This window comes from Saccopteryx leptura, chromosome 13, assembly GCF_036850995.1.
Source record: "Saccopteryx leptura isolate mSacLep1 chromosome 13, mSacLep1_pri_phased_curated, whole genome shotgun sequence".
Lineage (NCBI taxonomy): Eukaryota > Metazoa > Chordata > Mammalia > Chiroptera > Emballonuridae > Saccopteryx > Saccopteryx leptura.
In genome coordinates, this window is record NC_089515.1 from 25,057,524 (window position 1) to 25,079,075 (window position 21,552).

A 21,552-nucleotide genomic window follows, 5' to 3' on the forward strand; every position below is an offset into this window, starting at 1 on the left:
CTTCCAGCCTCTCTCTTGCCAATATAGCCCTACTTTGTGGACCAGAGAGCTTCTGATCATGAGGTTAACCAATCAACAACTATTCAGGTGGCTGTATTTTAAAAGTTTTCTTAATAAAATCCCAAGGTGGGGGAACACTCAGGGTATATTGTTGATACAAGCAACAGAGGGACTCCATTCCATAGTATAATAACCCAAACATTTAATTTTCTAAAGATTTAGGTAATGGTGCTCTGTAATTGTTTTTTAAATGCCTATTTAGCTAGAGTAATCCTCTTTTTCAGACCCCTTGGAGGATAACTACCCTCAAGGATGCACATAATCTTGGAAACTATCCTGTACCTAGTTTCCTGCCACCTGCATATAATCTCCTTTGTTTCTTCCTTAATTCCAAACATATACAAGTGTAACACAGGAGATCCAGCCCCAGAATATTGATCTGATGTTGTTGCGAGACTCCAAAGAAACCACAAAGAGGACCAGATGGAACAGACATAGCTTTTATTATTTACATACAGGGGCAGCACCAATGGTGACTGATTGGTGAAAGCTCTGTGTGCTGCAGGGTGGGGTCACAGTTTAAATAGCTAAGCCCTGGGCAGTTACTCAAGCGAAACTCTTTGTCTACATGCAAGCAGGCATGTAGCACTGGGGATAGGGGGAAGGGTATGCACCATCCTGTGTTGTCCCTCGATACATATTTGGTGGTTCAGTTCCATTATTCTGAGTAAAAACTTAGTTACAATTCTACTGCCTTCTATCTCATGGCCTTCAGGGGAAAGGCCATGTCCATCATTGACCCTACACTTCAGGAAAATGCAAAACTGTCATTTCCTGGAGCATTTGAGATCTTGTTTCCTGGCATATCTTCCATTTGGCACTAACACTTCTTTAAAAATTGATTTTAGAGAGAAAGGAAGGGAGATAAAGAATCATCAGTTTGTTGTTCCACTTATTTCTGCATTGATTAGTTGATTCTTGTATGTGCCCTGACTAGGGATCAAACCCACAATCTTGGCATAACAGGGCAATGCTCTAACCAACTGACATACCCAGGTAGGGTCTCAAACTCTTTTTTTTTTTTTCAGAGACAGAGAGAGAGTCAGAGAGAGGGATAGATGGGGACAGACAGACAGGAACGGAGAGAGATAGAGAGATGAGAAGCATCAATCATCAGTTTTTCGTTGGGACACCTTAGTTGTTCATTGATTGCTTCCTCGTATGTGCCTTGACCATGGGCCTTCAGCAAACCGAGTAACCCCTTGCTCAAGCCAGCGACCTTGGGTCCAAGCTGGTGAGCTCTGCTCAAACCAGATGAGTCTGTGTTCAAGCTGGCGACCTCAGGGTCTCGAACGTGGGTCCTCGGCATCCCAGTCCAACGCTCTATCCACTGTGCCACCGCCCGGTCAGGAGGGTCTCAAACTCTTACAAAAAAATTGTTAGCCTGACCAGGCAGTGGCACAGTGGATAGAGCATCGGACTGGGATACGAAGGACCCAGGTTTGAGACCCCGAGGTTGCCAGCTTGAGCACGGGCTCATCTGATTTGAGCAGAGCTCACCAGCTTGGACCCAAGGTCGCTGGCTTGAGCAAGGGGTTACTCGGTTTGCTGAAGGCCCATGGTCAAGGCACATACGAGGAAGCAATCAATGAACAACTAAGGTGTCCCAACGAAAAACTGATAATTGATGCTTCTCATCTCTCTATCTCTCTCCGTTTCTGTCTGTCTGTCCCCATCTATCCCTCTCTCTGACTCTCTCTGTAAAAAAAAAAAAAAAAAAAAAAAAAAATTAAAGCCCATTTTATGTCTTCTGTACTTAAATTTATATGAAGCAAACACAACTGGCTATGTGGAAAAGAAAAAGACCCCACTCAAACTAGATTAAGCAAGAAAGGTAATTATTGAGATTTGGGAGAAAAGGGTGATTAGATGAAGGTGGTCAAAGGTACAAAATGTACAAACTTCCAGTTATAAGGTAAATAGGTTACTAGGATATAATGGACAACATGATGACTATAATTAACACCGCGTAGAGTTCTCGTCACAAGAAAAAAAAGTTTCTTACCTTTTTTTTATATCTATATGAGATGGACATTAACCAAACTTTAATTTCATAAGTCAAGTCATTATGCTGTACCCCTTAAACTTATACAGCAGTATATGTCAATATCTTTAAAAAAAAAACCTGGAGAGAGAAAAAAGAAACTTATTGGCTCATGCAACTCTAAAGTCCAGGATTCAAACGGTGTCATCAGGATCCAATTTCTCTGTCTGTTGGCTCCACTTCTGTGATTCTATGCTTAGATAGGTCTTTACTTCTCCATCTAGAGATTGAATTTTTTCCAATTTATGTCCAGGGGAAAAAAGCCCTTCTCACTACCCAACAGCAGAACAAAGTTCTGGAGTTGGATCCCATTAGCCCAAATTGAGTCTAAACCAATTGCTATGGCCAGAGGGATGACAGTGCTGATTGATTTAGCACTATATCATCAGTAATACTATATAAGGGTGGAATAGAGCCAACTCCCCCCAAAACATTTAAAGTGGGATCCAAATAATCTGGGTGCTGCTACTGGAATCAAGGTAAATGAATACTGAGACACAACTTGTTCCTTAGTTTTCTCATTTTGCTTGAAAATTCCCTCCCCAGACCAGCAGAGGTCCTCAGCAAACAGGCAGGAGCCAGTTATTAAAATGGAGGCTTCTCTGCCTTGGCCAGATAACTCAATATGCAAAGGCTGCCGTTTGATCACCAGTCAAGGCACATACAAAAACAGATTGAGGTCCTGGCCGGTTGGCTCAGTGGATAGAGCATTGGCCCAGCGTGTGGATGTCCCAGGTTTGATTCTGGTCAGGTCACACAAAGAAGCAACCATATGCTTCTTCCCTCCACCCTCTCCCCCTTCTCTTCCTATTCTCCTCCTGCAGCCAGTGGCTCAATAGGTTTGAGCGTTGGCCCCAGGTGCTGAGGATGGTTGGGTTGGTCCAAGCACCATCAGGCACTAAAAATAGCTTGATTGAGCCACCACCTGACCTGTGGTGGCGCAATGGATAAAACTTCTACCTGGAATGCTGAGGTTGCTGGTTTGAAACCCTGGGCTTGCTTGGTCAAGGCACATATGGGAATTGGTGCTTCCTGCTCCTTCCCCCCTTCTCTCCCCTCTCTCTAAAAATGAGTAAAAAAAAAAAAAATAGCTGAGCTCGATTGATTCAAGCATTGGCCCCCAGACAAGGGTTGCCAAGTGGATCCTGATTGGGGTGCATGCGGGAGTCTATCTCCCTTCCTCTCACTTAAAAAAAAAAGTTTCTGGCCCTGGCCAGTTGGCTCAGTGGTAGAGCGTCGGCCTGGCGTGCAGAAGTCCCGGGTTCGATTCCCGGACAGGGCACACAGGAGAGGCACCCATCTGCTTCTCCACCCCTCCCCCTCTCCTTCCTCTCTGTCTCTCTCCTCCCCTCCCGCAGCGAGGCTCCATTGGAGCCAAGATGGCCCGGGCACTGGGGATGGCTCCTTGGCCTCTGCCCCAGGCGCTGGAGTGGATCTGGTCGCAACAGAGCGACGCCCCGGAGGGGCAGAGCGTCGCCTCCACCCCCTGGTGGGCATGCCGGGTGGATCCTGGTTGGGGGCATGCAGGAGTCTGTCTGACTGTCTCTCCCCGTTTCCAGCTTCAGAAAAATACAAAAAAAAAAAGTTTCTGTTTCTGTCTCCCCCTTCCTCTCTAAAATCAGTAATAATTTTTAAAAATGTAGGCTTCTCACCCTTTCAGGCTCCAACTTGAGCACAGTTTCACAATCTCCCTACCTCCCACCCTATTGTGACCAGATCCCCATGGGGGAACGGGAGCAGGTGAAGAAACTGGCTAGTCCCACAGGATCCATCACTGAAGTCCATGCTGGGGTGAGGTCAAGTACAAGCCGTCTTGGACATTCGTCAGGTGCTGGGATTTGGAGGGAGGGGCACAGTTATAAATAGTAGAGGGGTATATTAATTTCCTATAGGTGCTGTAACAAATTACCACAAACTTCGTGGCTTAAAACAGTACAAATTTACATCTTACAGTCTACAGGGGTCTCAAACTCACGGCCCGCGGGCCGCATGCGGCCCGCCGAACAATTTTGTGCGGCCCGCAGACTAATCCACGAAGTTCAAAATATTTTGGATAAAATTAAGTAAGCCTAGGGGCCTACTTGTATTTTTCATTTCTCTAGCATCCTAGCTAGATATTAGCTTAGTTAACAGCAGTTGTGATGCGAACTACAGTTTCTGGTCGTTTTGTGACACTGAGTAAACTGCATGTACGATTGTGCTTGTACTGATTTTTTTTTGTTTTCAACTGCAGTGAGAAAAGTGTTGCGTAACAGTTGCCTTTTGTAGACCTAGTGTGGCCCGCCAAACGGCTGTGATCTTGCTCTGCGGCCCACATGCTGAGTTGAGTTTGAGACCCCTGGTCTAGAGGTTGGAAGTCTGGAATGGGTTTCAATGACGAAAATCAAGGTGCATTCCTTTCTGGAGGCTCTAGGGAAGAATCCTCGTGTGTGTGTGTGTGTGTGTGTGTGTGTGTGTGTGTGTGTGTCAGAGGCAGAGAAACAGAGAGAGACAGATAGGGACAAACAGATAGGAAGGGAGAGAGATGAGAAGCATCAATTCTTTGTTGTGACACCTTAGTTGTTCATTGATTGCTTTCTCTTCTGTGCCTTGGCTGGAGGGCCACAGCAGATTGAGTGACCCAAGCTCAGGCCAGCAACCTTGGGTTCAAGCTGGTGAGCTGTGCTCAAACCAGATGAGCCCACATTCAAGCCGGCGATCTCGGGGTTTCGAACCTGGGTCCTCTGCGTCCCAGTCCGGTGCTCTATCCACTGTGCCGCCACCTGGTCAGGTATGGAAAGAATCCTTTTTTCTTTCCTGTCTTTTCTTTTTTCTTTCCTTCCTTCCTTTTTCTTTCTTCCTTTTCCTCCCTCCCTCTTTCTTTCTTTCCTTCCTTCCTTTCTTTTCTTTTGCATTTTCAAGCTTCTAAAGGTTGCCTACATCCTTTGGCTCATGGTCCCCTTCATCTTCAAAGCCAGCAATGGCTGGTCGACTCTTGTATCACATCACTCTTACTCTTCTGCCTCCCTTTTCCAGTTTCAGTACTCTTGTGATTACATTAGATCCACCCAGATAATCAAGGATGGTCTCAATTTTTTAGAAGACTTTATTTATTGATTTTAGAGAGGAGAGAGAGAGAAGTGGGGAGCGAGAAGCATCAACTTGTAGTATTTGTTTCTCTTATATGCCTTGACAGGGCAAGCCTGGGGCTTCGAACCAGTGACCTCAGTGTTCCAGGTCAATGCTTTATCGACTGCACCACCACAGGTCAAGCTGATCTCCTTATTTTAAGGTCAGCTAATTTATAACCTTAATACAATTGCAATCTGTTTTTTTTTCTTAGATTTTATTTATTGATTTTTAGAGAGAGGAGAGAGAGAATGAGAAAGAGTTGGGGAGAAATGGAAGCATTAACTCTTAGTAGTTGCTTCCTGTATGTGCCTTGACCAGGAACGCCCGGGGATTCAAACCAGCGACCTCAGCATTCCAGGTTGATGCTTTATCTACTATGCTACCACAAATCAGGCACAATTGCAATCTTAATCCTCCCTTGCCATGTAATATATCCATAGATTCCCACGGATTAGGCCATGGATATCGTGGGGGAAGAACAGCGAGGGTGAGTGTAGGAGACCCTCCCAGAGGATAGATGGGCTTTGAGGGATGCTAAGAACCTAGGAGAATCTGTGGGGGTTGCTGGTAATGCGACTTGAGTCAACAAAAAGGGGAATGAAAGCATGATGGCCAGAGAGCCCAGCAGCTGGGAGACGGCATCAGTTTTAATCATCCAGCAACTACCATGCACACCGCTGGGGAAGAAAAAGGTGGAGGGCAGTGACCTGTAGCAAAGGGACTGGAGCTCACACAGTTCACTCAGTTGAGATGAGGCAATCTTTCTGGCTTTCCCCAACTAGCTTCTGGGCTTTAGAATCAGGGTTCAAATCCCATTGTGTTACTTACAGACTGTAACCAGGGGGAAATGGCCTAAATTCTCTGAGTTTCTGGTTCCTTATCTATCTTTTTAATACATTTTATTGAGCCTGGCCTGCAGTGGCACAGTGAATAAAGTGTCCACCTGGAATGCTGAGGTCACAGGCTGGAAACACTGGGCTTGTGTGGTGAAGGCACATATGAGAAGCAACCATGAGTTGATGCTTCCCACTTCTTCCATTGCGCCCCCCCTACTGCCTTTCTCTCTCCCTGAAATTGATCAATAAAATATTTAAAACACTATTATTGATTGATTTTAGAGAGAAAGGAACAGGGAGGGAGAGATAGATGGAGGGAGGGAGGGAGAGAAAGAGAGAGGGACACTACACTTTTTTTTCTGAGATAATTCTTTTAATTACAATTCATAGAGAAGAAATGTTTATAATTTTTTTTTGAGGAGGGGAGTGAGAAAGACTCCCACATGCGCCCCAACTGGGATCCACCCAGTAAGCCCACTAGGGGACGATGCTCTGCCCATCTGGGGCCCTTGCTCCATTGCTCAGGAAGGGAGCCATTTTTTTAGCGCCTAAGGCGGAGGCCATGGAGTCATCCTCAGTGCCCAAGGCCAACTTTGCTCAAACCAATGGAGCCATGGCTCCAGGAGAAGAGAGGCAGATAGAGAGAGAAGGGGGAGGGGTAGAGAAGAAGATGGTCACTTCTCCTGTGTGCCCTGACCGAAAAAATCAAACCCAGGACATCCACACACAGGGCCAATGCTCTACCACTGAGCTAACTGGCCAGGGCATGAGACATACATACTTTTGGTGTTCAACTTATTTATGTATTCATCATTTCATTCTTCTTATGTGCCAGGATGGAACCCGCAGAGCCGGCAACCTTGGCATGTCTGAACCAATTGAGCTATCCAGACTGGGTCTGGCTCCTTATCTATTAAATGGAAATGATGTCACCATGTTCTGCACACAGTTATTAAGAACTAGAAGTTCTTATGTAATATTCTAGAGTAGGAGCACTGTAAGCTAGTCTGAAAAAAGCCACAACATGAATTGAAATGGCTGTCTTGAGCCAGACATTGGTTGAATTTTGCTCTTACTGTAACTGGCTGTGTGAGTCTGAGCAAGTTGTGAGGACACCACTGAGCAAAGGCTTACCACCTGGTTACTAGGAGTACAAACAGCAGGCTCATCCAGTGTATACCCAGTATGGCTGGCTCCTAGCCAGCTCAAGGTGTTTCCCTTTGCCTGGAAACGGGGAGGTGTGGCTAAGGCAGGGCATGGAGTGGGGCAGCTCAACTAAAAAGTAGTGGAGAGGAGCCCTGCTCTGGACCACTCTGGCTCCCCAAATGCTGAAGACCAACTCCCTTCCGCTGAAGCAGATAAGTGAGTGGAAGAGCATTTCAGGGCAGAGGGCATGAAATAGGGCTGGGTCCTTATTGTGTGCTGGGTTCCGGCCCAACCCTGGGATAAGAGGTGAGGTGGGAGCTGAACAGCTTAGGAAGGGTTCCCAAAAGCCAGGAGGCAAGCTCGGTCTTAGGCTATGAAACAGAGCCCTGGGTTAGTAGGCCTCAGGGATGGGTGGTGTCTATAAGAACAAAGAATACCCCCACACACACCCACTACAGGTCTGGACCCAAACCAGTCCCCAACAAAAAAGCCTGCCGCCTGAGGTTACGACCATGTACTCATACAGCTGCCTGGAGCCCGGGGAAGGTGTCTGGCCTCTACTGCAGCCCCTCACCTACAGCTACCTGCCCGGCCCCCTGCTGCTGCCCCCCATCCAGGCCCACAACTTCTGCAGCCGGCCCCCAGCCCTGAGGGCCAGCGACTGGGCTGCCCCGAGGGAATACCACTGTTTTCACGGCTGCAGCGCGTCCCCCGGGGCCGCGCCGTCCTGGTGGGCCTTCCCGCTGGCCTATGCTGCGGCCTCGCGCCCACCGTTCCCAGCGCCCGGCTACCCGGGGCTTTCGCTGCAGGAGCCCGCAGCGGCAGGGACCGAGGGGGCCGAGAGCTGGGCGCCGTGGCCCGAGGGCGGAAGCCTGCAGGTGCAGCTGCGCTGGGGCCTCGTGGAGCGCGCGCCGGGGCCGCGCCTAGAGCTGCCGCACTTTGTGCGCCGGGAGCTGCGGCGCGTGTACGGCACGTACCCGCGCACCGACGTGCGCGTCACTTTCCGTGGCGGGGAGTTCTTGCTTGAGGCCGCGGCACGCGTCGGCGCGCCAGAGTACAGCGTGCGCAGGCGCCTGCTACGCGCACCCGCCAGCGGCGGCAGCGGCGACAGCGGCGACAGCAGCCCCGCGGAGGAAGTGGCGGAGCGCGGCCGTGGGAAGAAGAGGAAGGGCTTGGGCTGAGGGCGCCACAGAGCGGGCGGACGGCCTGCCCGGGGAAGCGCACGCGCGGCTCTCTCCCAGGCGAGGAGGGAGACCTCAGCTTTGCTGGGGACTGGGGACACCATTCCTGTCTTTGTGGGTTTTTTACCAAGACTCCCGCCGTCCACCTCCTGCACGTCTTTGATTCCTCTCACGTTATTGCTGGATGGTGAGGGAAGAGCGAAAAGGACCTAGGAGGGGTGCCCTGTTACTATTTCTCCTACTTTGGCTTGGGAAGCCTGAGTATGGGGTGGACGAATGGCCTGGACCCTTTATTTCTTCTCTCCCTCCGACTCCCCATCTTCTTCCCGTTAGAGGCCTGCCCTACAGTAAGCTCCAACTTTTCCTTTCTCTTGGCGGCTTTCTCTAGCAAAGCTTCCCTAACCCCTCCAAGCTGAGGCCCACTTATCCCGTTTGTAATGAAAACTAAATAAATGAGCGAAGTCAAATGTATACTGCGAGATCATTTTTATGTTGGCTGGGGTGGGGGGGTGTACCTCATCTGTGTAACGTGAGCCTTACTTCCCTGTCTAGGGCACAAGGAGGTGGGAGGGATTAGAGGGGACCTCTGGAGAAAGTGCACCTCCTCACTGGCTGCGCCTAGTCCCCTCTTCACTCGCCGGCTCCGTGCAGGATGACACCTTCCTAGGTCCTGCGACCCACGACCCACCACGTACAGAGATTCTGAGGGCGTAAGCTTTTGTTGAAGCATAGGTGGCAGGCATGGCTGGGGACACAGATAATGAGCTTGTGCTGACATTTTCTAGTCATATAACTAAGCTTTCTGGGCCTTAGTTTCTTTGTAAAAAAAAGGGGGGGGGGGGACAAACAAACAAACAAACAAAAAAAACACGAAGAAAAGCATATAACCACCCAACTTACCCGGAAAATTCACTAGGGTTGAAATTTAAGATGAATGTCAGTTCTTGTTCCTGATACTATTTTTTTTTTTTTTTAAGAGAAAAGGAGAGAGATGAGAAGTACCAACTTGTAGTTTTGTCACTTTAGTTCTTTCATTGATAGGCTCTTATACTTCCTTGGGATAAGGGGGTGGCTCAAGCAGAGCCAGTGACCTTGGGCTTCAAGTCATTGACCATGGGGTCATGTCGATCATCCCACACTCAAGCCAGTGACCTTAGAGTTTCGAACCTGGGACCTCAGTTCAGGTCGACACTCTATCCACTGTGCCACCACCAGTCAGCCACCTGATTCTTGCTAATAGTGTTTAATAGATTGAATTTGCAGTATTGTAGGAGTTTGCATGGAGGATTATGCCTCACATTTAATTGTAACTATGAGTCTAGCCAAATTACCTGACCTGATACCCAGGCTGTATAAATTTGGCTCCCTGTGGAATTGGTTTTACTGAAATTTTTTTGTACCTGGCCAACAGCTACCTGGGTATATATATAGCTATGTTATTGAAGTTGTAAACCACTTGACTGAACACTGCTGTGTTTATGAGTTTTATGGAAAAGTTCTCTCAAACCTCAGCACTTGGGAAAGGTATTTGTCCTGATGAGTGGTTTTCTTTTATCTTTGGAGCACTAAGGATCTCATAACTGATCATATTTTTCTCTTTGCCCCGATTTCTAGGAAACTCAGAGCCAAATTTGCTTATCATCCTTTGTGCAAAGCCTGGATCCTAAATTGTTACCCTTAGTTTTGTCTTATTTTCCTTTTCTTTTTTTTAAGTTATAAAAACACAGAGAGCCCTGGCCAGTTAACTCAGTGGTAGAGCATCAGCCCTGTGTGCAGATGTCCTGGGTTGGATTCTCAGTCAGGACACCTAGGAGAAGTGACCATCTGCTTCCCCCCCTCCCCCTTCTATTCCCCTCCTGCATCCATGGCTCCAGTGGTTCCAGTGCATCACCTCAGGCGCTGAGGGTGGCTCTATCCAAACACAACCACCTCAGGTGCTAAAAATAGCTCAGTACTCAAGCATTGGCTCCAGATGGGATTGCCAGGTAGATCTTTGTCAGGTCGCATGTGGGAGTCTGCCTCACTATCTACCCTACTGTCACCTTAAAAAACTAATAATAAATAAATAACACTGGGGAACAATGTTTTTTTCATTTTCTGTTGCATGTGGTTTTAGAACTGTTTCTATATATATATTTCTGCATCGCTGATTCCAAATCTGAAATCCATTTTTTGGTGCATGCTCTAGTTTTTATGCAATTTTAACTTCTTTTTGTTATAGTTAATGGCAGAATTTGTTTTTAAATTGGAGTTAAAGGGCAACGACTCTTGGATTGAACATATAACCACAGGCAATTAATGTTTTACAAACATCACTTTTACATAATTGTAGTTGTTTTTAAAGATATTTATTTATTTATTATATTTACAGAGACAGAGAGTCAGAGAGAGGGATAGATAGGGACAGAAAGACAGGAATGGAGAGAGATGAGAAGCATCAATCATCAGGGTTTTTTTATATTTTATTTATTGATTTTTAGAGAGAGAGGAGTGAGAGAGAGAGAGAGAGAGAAGGGGGAGGAGCAGGAAGCATCAACTCCCATATGTGCCTTGACCAGGCAAGCCCAAGGTTTCGAACCGGCGACCTCAGTGTTCCAGGTCGACGCTTTATCCCACTGTGCCACCACAGGTCAGGCCAATCATTAGTTTTTCATTGCGACACCTTAGTTTATTGATTGCTTTCTCATGTGTGCCTTGACCGCGGGCCTTCAGCAGACCAAGTAACCCCTTGCTTGAACCAGCGACCTCGGGTCCAAGATGGCGAGTTTTGTTCAAACCAGATGAACTGGTGCTCAAGCGGACGACCTCAGGGTCTTGAACCTGGGTCCTCCGCATCCCAGTCTAACACTCTATCCACTGTGCCACCGCCTGGTCAGGCTGTAGTTGTTTTTATTATTATTATTATTATTTGTATTTTTCTGAAGTTGGAAATGGGGAGGCAGTCAGACAGACTCTTGCATGCGCCGGACCAGGATCCATCTGGCGTGCCCACCAGGGGGTGATGCTCTGCCCATCTGGGGCGTTGCTCTGTTGCAACCAGAGCCATTCTAGCGCCTGAGGGAGAGGCTCTAGAGCCATCCTCAGCGGCCTGGCCAATTTTTCTCCAATAGAGCCTTGGCTGCGGGAGGGGAAGAGAGAGACAGAGAGGAAGGAGAGGGGGAGAGGTGGAGAAGCAGATGGGTGCTTCTCCTGTGTGCCCTGGCCGGGAATCGAACCTGGGACTCCTGCACACCAGGCTGATGCTCTACCACTGAGCCAACTGGCCAGGGCCTGTAGTTGTTTTTAAATGTAAAAAATTATTATCTGATAAAAACACCCTCCTATTTTGTTTTAAGATTGAATCATGACAGCCCTGGCCAGTTGGCTCAGTGGTAGAGCATCAGCCTGGCGTGCAGAAGTCCCAGGTTTGATTCCCGGCCAGGGCACACAGGAGAAGCGCCCATCTGCTTCTCCACCCCTCCCCCTCTCCTTCCTCTCTGTCTCTCTCTTCCCCTCCTGCAGCGAGGCTCCATTGGAGCAAAGATGGCCCGGGCGCTGGGGATGGCTCCTTGGCCTCTGCCCCAGGCGCTGGAGTGGCTCTGGTCACAACAGAGCGATGCCCCAGAGGGGCAGAGCATCGCCCCCTGGTGGGCAGAGCGTCACCCCTGGTGGGTGTGCCGGGTGGATCCCGGTCGGGCGCATGCGGGAGTCTGACTGTCTCTCCCCGTTTCCAGCTTCAGAAAAATACAAAAAAAAAAAAAAAAAAAAAAGATTGAATCATGGCTTCTTTGAGTAGGCATAAATGTAAGAATAATCCTGACACCTGTTATATATGTGGCTGTTACACACTTCAACGTCAAAGGTGCAATATTTCATCATATGTGACACGTGTATATATTGCCTATTTTCAAGTTCCCCTTGGCAATCAAGACAAGAATTGGGCTCCTCATATTGTGTGTTATGATTGTGAGGAAATGCTTGATGACTGGACAAAAGGAAAATGCAAAGGAATGCCTTTTGGTATTCCCATGGTTTGGCGTGAACCTAAGGACCACAGCAGTGACTGTTATTTCTGTCTGATCCATACAAAGGGCATCGGCAAGAAAAAACGGCATATGATCTCATATCCTAATATTCCTTCAGCAATACGACTTATCCCACACTCTGAGACACTCCCAGTTCCAGTTTTTATTTTTAATGGTTTTATTTCTTCTAAGGACAAAGAAAGTGAACATGATGATCAAGTATATTTTGATAAGAAGCATGAGGAAATGATTGTAAAATCTGAAGGGTCTTCTTCTGATGCCAGCAGTCATTAACCCCTCAGCAGTTTAGCCAACCTGAATTGAATGACTTAGTAAGAATGACATAAAAAATTGTCCTTGACTTTCTGAAGTATGAGGAACATAACTAGATCATTTGTGTGGATCTTAAAATGGTAAATTTCCTGCTAGGACAACAGAGAGGTTTCACAAAGTATCCTTGCTTTCTGTGTTTGTGGGACAGCTGAGCTTGGGAGAAACACTGGACACAGAAAGAGTGGCCAAAACATGAAGCTCTGGAAGTAGGGATGCAAAATATTGTGAATGAACCTGTAGTTAATCAAGACAGGATCATTTTCCCCCCACTTTACATCAAACTTGGCTTAATGAAGCAGTTTGTTCAGGCTTTCAATAGAGAAAGTGAATGCTTTCAACATATTATTTCTGCTTTTCCTGCCTTGTCTTTCGAGAAGATAAAAGCAGGTGTATTCGATGGACCTCAAATTTGAACCCTCATATGTGATGAAGAATTTGCCAGGAAGATGAATAAGGAGGAGAAAGCAGCATGGCAGTCTTTTGTGGCAGTTACAAAGAACTTCCTTGGCAACAAAAAAGCAGAAAACTGCCTGACCTGTGGTGGCACAGTGGATAAAGCGTCGACCTGGAATGCTGAGGTTGCCGGTTCAAAATCCTGGCTTTGCCTGGTCAAGGCACATATGGGAGTTGAAGCTTCCTGCTCCTCCCCCACTTCTCTCTCTCTCTCTCTCTCTCTCTCTCTCTCTCTCTCTCTTTCTCCCCCCTCTCTAAAATGAATAAATAAATAAAATTAATTTAAAAAAGAAAAAAGCAGGCCCTGGCCGGTTGGCTCAGTGGTAGAGCGTCGGCCTGGCGTGTGGGGGACCCGGGTTCAATTCCCGGCCAGGGCACATAGGAGAAGCGCCCATTTGCTTCTCCACCCCCCCCCCTCCTTCCTCTCTGCCTCTCTCTTCCCCTCCCGCAGCCAAGGCTCCATTGGAGCAAAGATGGCCCGGGCACTGAGGATGGCTCCTTGGCCTCTGCCCCAGGCGCTCGAGTGGCTCTGGTCGCGGCAGAGCGACGCCCCCTGGTGGGCAGAGCTTCGCCCCTGGTGGGCGTGCCGGGTGGATCCCGGTGGATCCCGGTCGGGCGCATGCGGGAGTCTGTCTGACTGTCTCTCCCTGTTTCCAGCTTCAGAAAAAAATACCAAAAAAAACAAACAAACAAACAAAAAAATAGCAGAAAACTATGAACTTCTGGTTCAAAGGATGCTGTTCGCTTTCTGCAACATTGGATATAACATGAGCATTAAGATTCAGCCTGACCAGGTGGTGGCGCAGTGAATAGAGCTTCGGACTGGGATGCAGAGGACCTGGGTTCAAGACCCTGAGGTCGCCAACTTGAGTGCAGGCTCATCTGGTTTGAGCAAGGCTCACCAGCTTGGACCCAAGGTCTCTGGCTCCAGCAAGGGGTTACTCAGTCTGCTGAAGGCCCACGGTCAAGGCACATAGGAGAAAGCAATCAATGAACAACTAAGGTGTTGCAACGCGCAATGAAAAACTAATGATTGATGCTTCTCATCTTTCTCCGTTCCTGTCTGTCTGTCCCTGTCTATCCCTCTCTCTGACTCACTGTCTCTGTAAAAAAGAAAATAAATAAATAAAAATAAATAAATAAAAATTAAATTGAAAAAAAAAAAAAGATTCACTTCTTGAACAGTCACCTTGATAAGTTTCCCGAAAATCTTGGAGCTGTTAGTGATGAGCAGACTACTGCTGGAGCATCAAACGAGATTGTCCTCAACAAGTACACAAATGCAAGAGCTACAAACGCAAATTTTTGCCTGAATAGAATTTAAATAAATTTTGCACAAATTTTATTATTAAAATAAGTGTTTCAATATGTTGTATTTTTTAATTGTAGACAAGTTCTGATGCAATCATATCTTTTAGTGTATTAATGTATTTACTGCATTATATAAATTATTGTATTTTCACAAAGATGATGCCCAAGAAGACATTCTACTTCATTATGTTAAGCTAAATGTTGAAAACTTTACAATAAGATGGAAACCTAAAATCTTGAATTGCAAAAAAACTGTAGCTTACAGAGAAAAACTAATGTTAGATTTGAGATCAGCACACTTGACTTAGGTAAGAACAAGTGTTTTTGTGGATGCCACAAAAATTTTGTTCCCCAGTGTAATCATTAGGAACAGACTATAACAAATATAATAAGGATACATAAGTCTAAATTAATATTATCTAAATAAATAAATATGAAAGGAAAGTTCTTCCTTAATTAGAAATTTAAAAATCACCATTCCCAACCATCACAGTAATTGAGTCAGATGAGAATCATTCATAGATACTAAAACTAATGGGTGAACCTCACCAGCTTTAGCACGGGGTCACCCACTTGAGGATGGGATCATAGACCAGACCCCATGGTCACTGGCTTGAAGCCCGGGTCACTGGCTCAGCAGGAGCGCCCCCCTCCAGCCAAGGCATATATGAGAAAGCGATCAATGAACAACTAAAGTGCCACAACTACAAGTTGATGCTTTTCATTTTTTTTCCTTCCTGTCTCTTGCTAAAAAATATATAAATAAATAAAACTAATTGGTGAAAGTTTGATGAGAATCAGGATACTGACATTTTTTAAAGTATGTTCCCATAAGGTATTTATTAATTACAAAGTAAATGGTAAAATGGTAACTGAGTAGTATAGTAGAGAAACTGGTGTATATCATTTTAATCCCATTGCAGTACCCATTCTTAAATAAAATGTTCGTCTTTCTTTCTTTCTTTCTTTTTTTATTTTAGAGTGACAGAAAGAGGAATGGCGGGGAAAGCATTCATTTGTCCTTTTACTTAATTGGGCATTCACTGGTTGCTTCCTGTATGTGCCCTGACTGGGGATTGAACCTGCAACCTTGGTGTTTTGGGATGACGCTCTGACTGAACTAACTAGCCAGAGCTCTTACTGTCATTAACAACAGTGTCTTGAATTTTTTTCTTTCTTTTTTTAAAAGATTTTATTTATTAATTTTTAGAAAGAGGAGGCATATGGAGTGAGAAGTACCAACTCACAGTTGCTTCACTTTAGTTGTTCATTGATGGCTTGTCATATGTGCCTTGGACCGGGCAAGCCCAGGGTTTTGAATCAGTAACCTCAGTGTTCCAGGTCAATGCTTTGTCTACTGCACCACCCCAGGTCAGGTGAAAAAAAAATTATTATTTTTTTTTTGCATTTTCTTTTGCATTTTTCTGAAGCTGGAAACAGGGAGAGACAGTCAGACAGACTCCCGCATGCGCCCGACCGGGATCCACCCGGCACGCCCACCAGGGGCGACGCTCTGCCCACCAGGGGGCGATGCTCTGCCCATCCTGGGCGTCGCCATGTTGCGACCAGAGCCACTCTAGCGCCTGAGGCAGAGGTCACAGAGCCATCCCCAGCGCCCGGGCCATTTTTGCTCCAATGGAGCCTTGGCTGCGGGAGGGGAAGAGAGAGACAGAGAGGAAGGTGCGGCGGAGGGGTGGAGAAGCAAATGGGCGCTTCTCCTGTGTGCCCTGGCCAGGAATCGAACCCGGGTCCTCCGCACGCTAGGCCGACGCTCTACCGCTGAGCCAACCGGCCAGGGCCAAAAAATTTTTTTTTACCAGAGACAAATCAACATCATGTGACTTATAATATGTTAAACTGGAAAACACCACATCAATTCAGCAGTAATTTATAATCATGAGGAAACATCAGATAAACCTAAGCTGAGACACAACCTCACTGGTCTTTATTGTTCAAAAGTGTTATAAAAGGCCCTGGCCGGTTGGCTCAGCGGTAGAGCGTCGGCCTGGCGTGCGGGGGACCCGGGTTCGATTCCCGGCCAGGGCACATAGGAGAGGCGCCCATTTGCTTCTCCAACCCCCCCTCCTTCCTCTCTGTCTCTCTCTTCCCCTCCCGCAGCCAGGGCTCCATTGGAGCAGGGATGGCCCGGGTGCTGGGGATGGCTCCTTGGCCTCTGCCCCAGGCGCTAGAGTGGCTCTGGTCGCGGCGGAGCGACGCCCCCTGGTGGGCAGAGCGTTGCCCCTGGTGGGCGTGCCGGGTGGATCCCGGTCGGCGCATGCAGGAGTCTGTCTGACTGTCTCTCCCCGTTTCCAGCTTCAGGGAAAAAAAAAAAAAAAAAAAGTGTTATAAAAGACAAAAAAAAAAGGCAGAGAAACTGTTTCAGGTCAAAGGAGACTAAAGAGACATAAAAAAAAATGCAATGCGGGATCTCAAACCAAAATGAAAATTGTTATCGAGGATATTACTGGGACAAGTAGCAAGACTTAAAATAAGGACTATAGAGAAAGCAACATAGCAAAAAGTTAACATTTGGTAAATCTGGTAGCAAGATTCTTTGCACTATTCTGGTAAGTTTTCTGTAAGTTTGAAATAATTTCTAACTAAAAATAAAAATGTAATAAGTAAATAGAATCTCTGGGTCAAAAGGATGCACATTGAAAATATACTACATATCTATGTCACAGCTTTTCTTTCAATCTTGGAGAATTGTCTTCATGCTTGTAACCCACTTCAAATCCTTTTTTGAAACAAGGCAGGTTTCAAGTAAATCTTGGGTCTCACACCAAGTAAAGTGTGTTCTGTCTCCCCTTCCCTCTCTATCCTCTTGGGTCCAGATCATTGAAGTCTCTGAACTGCCCCCCGCTCTGAGGAATCCTCATTGCTCACACTCATTTCTCCCAACGCTTCCAGTTGTGCTCTAGAAATGCCCATAGGTTGCATACAAGTTTATCCCTATCCTCTGATTACAGGCTTTTGAAAGGGGTGCTGCCACTCAGCTCAGTTCAGCATTCCCTGTACTTCCAAATGCCAGTGTTGCTTCTAGCCCTATGGATGTGAGTAAGGGAGCCAGCCCTTCAGGGAGTCTGGATGCTTCCTTCCTTGATCTTTTCTTTTCTTTCTTTGAAAAAGAGAGAGAGTCAGACAGACAGGAAGGGAGAGAGGTGAGAAGTATCAGCTCGTAGTTGTTGCACTTTAGTTGTTCATTGATTGCTTCTCATACGTACGTGCCTTGGCCCCCCTGGGGGGGGGGCTCCAGCCGAGCCAGTGACCCCTTGCTCAAGCCAGCGACCTTGGGATTCAAGCCAGTGACCTTTTGGCTCAAGCCAGCGACCATAGGGTCGTGTTTATGATCCCACACTCAAGCTGGTGACCCTGTGCTCAAACCAGATGAGCCTGTGCTCAAGCCGGATGAGCCTGCACTCAAAGCGGCAACCTCAGGGTTTCTAACCTAGTAGCTCAGCGGTCCCATGTCAACATTCTATCCACTGCATTACCATCAGGTCAGGCCTGTGATTTTTTCTTTGAATTTGACACTTAGACACTCAGTTATCATAAAACAGCTGGGCTGTGAGGGACCTGTTCTAACCTCCTCAATTTTTATACATTAAACTGGGAAACCAAGGCCAAAGAGAAGGAGTGGCTCACCCCAGGCTACACGGAAGGAAGGTGGGAAGCCAGAGGTCCTAGACTCCAGCAAGGCTTGGGCCACCAAGCCCGGATCCTGATGGCCTCCTCTTCCTGGCCTTGTCCCAGCCTTACCCAGCCCTGGCACCAGGTCTGGAGCTCTTCACTCAATGAATTTTAACTGACCAATTTTTAGCCCTATCCTACCCCTCAACTGGGTAGCTGCCATTACTACTCAAGGGAGTAGAATAAGAATCATAACAACTTCACACTTACTATGTGCAGGCACTATGCTAAAGTCCTGTGTAGAAACTATTAGCTCTATTTAATCTCCACAAAACCTTGATGTGGATATAATTATATTCCCATTTACAGATGAGGAAAATGAATCCTAAAGCGGTTAACAACTAACCCAAAGTCACACATGGAGAATGCATCTGGGAAATCTGACTGTGGCCTTAACCTCTAGGCCAAACTTCCTCTTCATACATGAGACACACTCAGGAAAATTTAAGGAACATTTTAAAAAATAATTTTGTTTCCTTCTTTTCCAAGTGAGAGGAGAGGAGATAGACAAACTTCCACATGCGCCCCAACCAGGATCCACCTGGCAACTCTGTCTGGGGCTGATGCTCTGCCTATTGGGGCCATGCTGGAAGTGAACTATTTTTAGTGCCTGAGGCAGAGGCTCCACCAAGCCATCCTCAGTGCCCGGACTCGATTCACTTGAACCATCCGAGCCATAGCTGCAGGAGGGGAAGAGAGAGAGAGAGAGAGAGAGAGAGAGAGAGAAAGGAGAAGGGGAGGGGTGGAGAAGCAGATGGTTGCTTCTCCTGTGTGTCCTGACTGGAAATTGAACTTGGGACTTGCACATGACAGGCTAATGCTATAGCACTGAGCGAACCAGCCAGAGCCAAGGGACATTTATTAAACAACTACTATGTGCAGAACACTGGACTAGACACTAAGGAGCTTGTAAATCGAGCCGTGATGGAGGCAAGAGCAGAGAATTTCCAGGGGATCATATGTACCACTGGGGAGTTGAGAGAGGCTTCTTGAAAGAGACAGCAGAGGCTGTGAAGGCTGTAGAGGATTCCAACAGATAGTGATGGGAAGGTGTCCCAAGAAGCACTGAGGAGGGATCAGCGTGGCAGCAGCAGCAGGAAGCAGCAGAGTTTCATTGGAAGATCATGATTGAACGCTAAGTGGGGGCCATACTCTGAAAGACTTTATGGCAAGGTAAGGAGTTTGGGGGGGACATTCAAGTCTTAGAGCAGAAGAGTAGCCCAAGTTGAAGAGGAGCACCGGCCTGGGATACTATGAGCCTGAGCCGGCAGCTTCACCATGACCTCACTGTTGGTGGTGTAGCACAGCCGGGCACCAGAACTGAGTCCCTAGGGCATTTGCTAGCACTCACAGTCCTATGGAATTCAGTTCTCAGAGCCAGGGGGCCAAAGGTCTCTCAGCCATGATGCTGCCCTCCCATGCTCACTTCTGTGAATTTTCTCCACTCCCAGATGGGTGAGATAAGGAATGTGGGATCTCAAGATTCCTCCTATCTCAGGAAGGATCTGGCTTGGAGCTGAAAATAGGGGCCCATCGCTAGGGAAAGGGGCAACGTTTCTTTAAATTTCAAACGGAATTCGGCCCTGGCCGGTTGGCTCAGCGGTAGAGCGTCGGCCTGGCGTGCGGGGGACCCGGGTTCAATTCCCGGCCAGGGCACATAGGAGAAGCGCCCATTTGCTTCTCCACCCCCCCCTTCCTCTCTGTCTCTCTCTTCCCCTCCCGCAGCCGGGGCTCCATTGGAGCAAAGATGGCCCGGGCGCTGGGGATGGCTCCTTGGCCTCTGCCCCAGGCGCTAGAGTGGCTCTGGTCGCGGCAGAGCGACGCCCCGGAGGGGCAGAGCATCGCCCCCTGGTGGGCGTGCCGGGTGGATCCCGGTCGGGCGCATGCGGGAGTCTGTCTGACTGTCTCTCCCCGGCTTCAGAAAAAAAAAAAGAAAAGAAAAAAAAAAAAGAAAAAAAAATTTCAAACGGAATTCATGTAGGATATGAGGGGAAGGAACTAAGGGCCATGGCAAGAATTCTGTGGGTACTGCCAACTCAGTCCCATCATCTCATGCCCAGAAGTGCTCCTAGTAGGACCAGATGTGGAGCTGGAGGGGTAAGGGTCTGGGAGAAAAACCAGAACATGTATACTGAGAAGGGCACCTCTCTAGAGACTAAGGGGCTTCCTGAGCCAGAGGGGATCCCTAAAATGTGGATCCCCAAGCTAGGGGCCCAGGAGTCCCAGCTCCCTGAAAATCTCATCGGAAATACCCAAAAGGTAGGAGAGTGGTAGAGAAACATTTCCCCAAAACACAATTTTGTTTTCTAGTGTGTTAAACTGAGGGCTGGGTACAATTCCCACTCATAGGGCAGAGCTACAGCCTATCTCTGGAGAGGGAAAGGCAAGCCAGCAGGCTCAGGAGCCACTCTACCCTCACCCCGCTTGAGTTAAGAGAAAGGGGGCAGCACTTACCTATGAAGCCTCCTTACTCGTGCCTGGGACTGGATCTGCGGTGATGCTCTCAGAGAGCTCCTTTAATAGAGCCTCCACTCTGCCCCAGCCAACTCCCACCCCCGCCCAATCCTGGCTCTTCTGAGAAAGGAGAAAGGTGTGGGAGGGCCGGGCACACTGCCCAGAGAGTCCTTCTGACCTCAAGCAAGAGAGGGGACACCCCTCCTACCCTCCTGCATCCCCCCAGGCGTCTCCTTCACCTCAGTCTCTGACTTGAGTCGTCCCAGGCTTGGAGACCAACCAGCTGGAGTTTCTTTCTCTGCTCTTGATGTCTGGGAAATCTGCGCTTTATGCCTAACTCCTCATACATAGGCTTCTAGACTTTCCAATCAGCTAAGCAGACCTAGGCACCCCAAGACCAGCTGCAGGGAATGGGGAGAGAAGAGACATCACTCTAACTCCTTTCACCCAGTGTGGCTTCCAGCCGCACCCAAAGGGCAGGTGGAGTCTGTTCCCAGCTTAGGGAGGGAGAGCTGACAGCTGAGGGAGCGGAAAATAAAGATCTTAAAGCCAGCTGTGCAATGCTGAGGACAGGTGTTCCCTGAAGCCCCTACCTTACAGTTTGCATGTGTCTTTGTGTTTGTGATGGTCCCTCTCCTCAGCCCACCCATTTGTTCTCTCATACCAGAACCTGAGCCCTGCTGCACAGTTGGCACTCTCCAGAGTTTGACCTGGGAGTTAAGGGGCTTCCCCAAAGAGGACTTTCCCATCATTCTTCCCTGAAAGCTCAGGAAGTTCTTTCCCATTATGATATCTAGTTTCATCTAACTGCCATCTAAGAAATAGGCAACGAGGGAGGGGGAAAGGCACAGGTTTCAAGTAAGGGATGGCTGTAGGGGTCTTGGGCCAGAACTAGGAGCAGCTCTGCTGAGGAAATCTGAAAGTTCCTC

At 47.7% G+C, this 21,552-nt stretch overlaps 1 protein-coding gene across 1 annotated transcript; it reads left to right on the forward strand.

Annotated features, from left to right (window-relative positions):
* Window positions 1-7,287: 7,287 nt before the first annotated feature.
* Window positions 7,288-8,831, forward strand: C13H10orf95 (chromosome 13 C10orf95 homolog). The gene is made up of 2 exons (XM_066355113.1): window positions 7,288-7,413; window positions 7,656-8,831. Exon 2 carries the CDS (start codon window positions 7,710-7,712, stop codon window positions 8,376-8,378), a length of 669 nt encoding a protein of 222 aa, XP_066211210.1. The 5' UTR covers window positions 7,288-7,413; window positions 7,656-7,709; the 3' UTR covers window positions 8,379-8,831.
* Window positions 8,832-21,552: the final 12,721 nt, after the last annotated feature.